Below are 4,426 nucleotides of genomic sequence, written 5' to 3'. Positions count from 1 at the left end.
GAAATTAGACCCTTATCTCATACCATATAAAAAAATAAAATAAAATTGTATTAAAGATTTAAAGACCTAAAACTATAAAACTACTAGAAGATAACATAGGGGAAAAGCTCCATGACATTGGACTTGACAGTGATTTTCTGTATATGACACCTGAAGCACAGGCAACCAAATCAAAATAAACAAATGGGATTACATCAAACTAAAAAGCTTCTGCACAGCAATGAAAATAATCAACACAGTGAAGACACAATCTACAGAATGGGGAAAAATACCTGCAAACTATAAATTTGATAAGGGGTTAATATCCTAAATATATAAGGAACTCAAACAACTCAATAGCAAGAAAAGAAATAACCTGATTAAAAAATGGGCAAAGGATTAGATAGGCATTTTTCCAAGGAAGATATACAAATGGACAACAGGTATATAAAAAAATGCTCAACATCACTAATCATCAGTAAAATGCAAATAAAAATCACAATGAGATATCATCTCACACCTGTCAGAATGGCTATTATCAAAAAGACAAAAGATAACAAGTGTTGCTGAGGATGTGGAGAAAAGGGAACACTTGCACACTGTTGGTAGGAAATCAAATTAGTATAGCCATTATGGAAAACAGTATGAAGGTTTCTCACAAAATTAAAAATAGAACTACCATATGATCCAGCAATTCCACTGCTGGGTATATATCCAAAGGAAATGAAATCATTATGTTGAAGAGATACCTGCACTCCCATGTTCATTGCAGTATTATTCACAACAGCCAAGGTATGGAATCAACCTAAGTGTCTACAAGTAGATGAATGGATTAAGAAAATGTGGTATATATACACAATGGAAATCTATCCAGCCATAAAAAAGAAGGAAATCTTGTCATTTGTGATAACATGGATGAAATAAGCCAGACACAGAAAGACAAATACTGTATCATCTCACTCATATGTAGAATCTAAAAAAGCTGATCTCATGGAAGCAGAGTAGAATGGTTTGGGTGGGAGGGTGTTCAGGAGATGGTTGAAAAATACAAAATTTTGGCTCAAGAGATCACCCATACAATACGGTAACCATAGTTAATAACAATATATGGTGTTCTTGAAAAATACTACAAAAGTGGATATAAATTGTTCTCATCACAGAAATCATAACTATGTGAGGTATCATATGTTCATTAGCTAGATTTACTCATTCCACAATGTACAGATGCTTCAAAACATCATGATGTACATGATAAATACATAATATTCTATCTGTAAATTTAAAAATAAATATATATTTTTAAAAATCATTGAGTTGTATACTTTAGAAGAGTGAATTTTATGGCATGTGAATTATATCTCAATAAAGCTGTCATAAGATATTTATATAAATAATTGCATAGCTACTTTTAAATATGATCCCTTTGTATTACCCTTTGCTATGGACTGAATTGGGCCCCACCCAAAGTGACTATATCTGGAGACAGGGTCCTTAGGAGGTAATTAGGTTAAATGAGGTTTATAAGGGTGGAGCCCTGATCCAATAGGACTATGGCCTTGTAAGAAGAGGAAGCAAGATATCTATCTATCTATCTCTGTCTCTCTCCCTCCCTCCCTCCCCTATGTGCAGATAACAGTGAGAAGGCAAGCAAGAAAGAGAGCCCTTACCAGACCTGACCATACTAGCACTCTGATCTCGAAATTCCAGCCTCCACAAGTGTGAGAAAGTAAATTTCTGTTGTTTAAGGTACAGCCTACGGCATTTTGTTATGGCAGCAGAGCTAACTAATTCATCTTAGTCTATTCTGAAGCTTGGGCTTGGAATCTACGTTATTCCTAAAGCTATCGTAGGAAACACAGGAATATGATTTCTGGCTTAAGAACCAGGAAAAAACTCTTGCTTTCCTGGAAGAATGTGACTTTATAAGCAGGATATTAAATGATGCCTATCTCGCTGTCAAAATTCTGTTTATCTCCTTTTCATGTTTTAGATTTTCATTTCCTCAGGAAAGCCCTTCTCACCCAGAGCTAACAAAAATAACTCTGTCTGTGCTAAGCCTTCAGACTTTGGGCCTTCCTGATAAGCAGCTGTTTATAAAAGAAATTCTGAACAGATAGAAAGGATGAAAATGCTACTGCTGCAGATACAAAAGAAGATAAATTCAACAATAAAGCCATTTAAAAGAAACTTGTTAGATAATGTGAAGATTGAATACATTCAAAAGAAAATAAAATGTAACCATCCTTTCCTGTTTTCTGTTATCCTAAAAAAATTGGTCCTTGTATTGTGTTTACAGCAGAAGAATATTTGAAGAACACCTGGACTACAGAGGTTGCTGCTCTGTCCTGTGAAATAAAGCATTAAGTCTGTAAACATCTGGCTTACTAAGTAATTGAAATAATTGCCCTGGACAATAAGGTTCGAATTGGCATTCTGTTTTCTGAAAGTTTAAATAGGTATTTCGTTGTTAACCAGGAAAGCTTGGGAATTTCCCTCTTATCCAGTCACATGTAGGTTAAATAACTTGATGTATCTGCTGTCACTCCAGAACCCAAATGGGGGAAAAAAGCAAGGTGAAAACTCTTATCTATAGATTTAAAACTTTACCGTCATTCCAATGGCCCTTGAGGCTTTGCTAGAAAGAGTCCAGTCTGACACGCATCCCCCATTCCTACACTTCAGATACATGTGCACACATGGAATGGAAGGAAGAAGAAGGGAAGATGTACTTGAAGAACGGTGACATGCTGGAAGGCGTTTTAAAGCCACACTTAACAAATGCGGATCTCTACTGTAGGATATTAAATGAAAGTCAAAAACAATTGTCAATAAGATGAAGAGCTTACCTTTGAAGAATCAACTCTGCTTGTTTTTCAGAAATAGTTAGACCCAGTATCTGGAGAGACTGGACAATTTCTGCAGCTTCGATTTTTCCTTTAAAAAATGAAAAGAGCATAAATTCAGACTCAGAATTTACAAGGACCTTAGAAACCATGAATTTCAAATCTCTCATTTAAGAGAAAGCTTTGAACAGATTAAGGAGAAATTATGCATTTAGGTAAGTTATAGATTTGCTTAAATACACATTATAACATCAATATTCAAAATTTAACAAATATATTAAACATTTGTTTAACTCAGTAATTATAACAGCCTTGTAGATAAATAGTAATTTCCTCTGAAGAGGAGACCAGGAGCTCAAGTGGCCTTACCAAGTATGTACTGAAGGAGTAGGAGAACTGAGATTCAAATCAAGATACTCTAACTCTGAGGTAAACTCAATTAAACCAGCATCTACTAATTTTAACAGTACCTATTTCCACATTTTAATAAATGGCTACACATTTATTATGCATAAAGTCATATTATATGACTGAGTTAAAGAGGAGTAGAAAATGAGGAAATGGACTCAAAGGTGGACTATTCTTTGACAAATCTGGCAGTAAAAATAAAGAGAGCAAGGATAGAAGGACGATGGAAGAGAGAAAATTTTAGTATTGGGGAAATTAGAGCATGTTTACAGACAGAAGGAAAACAATCAGAAGAGAGAAAGAAAGAGAAAACAGAAAATATTCTCAATGAACATAAACACCACTGCATTCCGCTCAAGCAGCTTACAGGCTCTTGAGAATCCTAAGACTAATATACATGAAGTAGGATGAAACAAAACGAAAGTAAGAGAGGGTCTTGTGCCAGTGCAGCATTGCATTAACAGCAAACCTCTCCAGGAAAAGAGAAAGATAAAAATTACTGTCAGTTAGTGGTGAAAGGAAAGACTTGGTCTAGGAGAAGGGACCTTAAGGAAGGGACAGCATTCTGAGAATCCTCCTGGGGAGAGGGAAGGAGCGGCATGAGAATCCAGACAATGCAAGGACAGTTAGAGGCATTATCTATTAGCAATGAAATTCTTCAAATATCACTCTGAATATTCTCCTTTAGAACTGCACTCTTAAAGAGACACAGTTAATTCTCATTATTCACAGTAGTCATGTTCTATAAAGTCACCGCGACGCTGAATTAGCAAATACTGAGCTCCTATGGGAAATACAGGGTTAGGTTCCTGTGAGCCTCTGATCACATTTTCATCAACTGATCAATACATAACCTTGCCTTATATGTGCTTCTGTTTAAAGACACCTCATTTGACCAGGCACGGTGGCTCATGCCTGTAATCCTAGCACTCTGGGAGGCCGAGGCGCAAGGACTGCTTGAGGTCAGGAGTTCAAGATCAGTGTGAGCAAGAGCGAGACCCTGTCTCTACTAAAAATAGAAAAAAAATTAGCCAGTCAACTAAAAATAGAAACAAAAAATTAGCCAGGCGTGGTCGCTCACGCCTGTAGTCCCAGCTACTCAGAAGGCTGAGGCAGGAGGATCGCTTGAGCCCAGGAGTGTGAGGTTGCTGTGAGCTAGGCTGACGCCACGGCACTCACTCTAGTCCAGGCAACAA

The 4,426-nt window shown here is 36.6% G+C and overlaps 1 protein-coding gene across 1 annotated transcript in view; it reads right to left on the bottom strand.

The window, feature by feature from the left end:
* SLC25A24 (solute carrier family 25 (mitochondrial carrier; phosphate carrier), member 24) overlaps window positions 1-4,426 on the bottom strand; it is a 42,650-nt gene that overhangs the window by 26,351 nt on the left and 11,873 nt on the right. Inside the window, exon 3 of the mRNA XM_012648506.1 lies at window positions 2,826-2,913. Coding sequence (XP_012503960.1) covers window positions 2,826-2,913 — 88 coding nt within the window. The remainder of the gene's footprint in view (window positions 1-2,825; window positions 2,914-4,426) is intronic.

The sequence above is a fragment of the Propithecus coquereli genome, unplaced genomic scaffold (assembly GCF_000956105.1).
Source record: "Propithecus coquereli isolate 6110/MARCELLA unplaced genomic scaffold, Pcoq_1.0 Scaffold289, whole genome shotgun sequence".
In the NCBI taxonomy this organism is placed as follows: Eukaryota; Metazoa; Chordata; class Mammalia; order Primates; family Indriidae; genus Propithecus; species Propithecus coquereli.
Note: the sequence above shows the minus strand (reverse complement) of the source record. Positions and strands in the feature narration are given on the sequence as shown.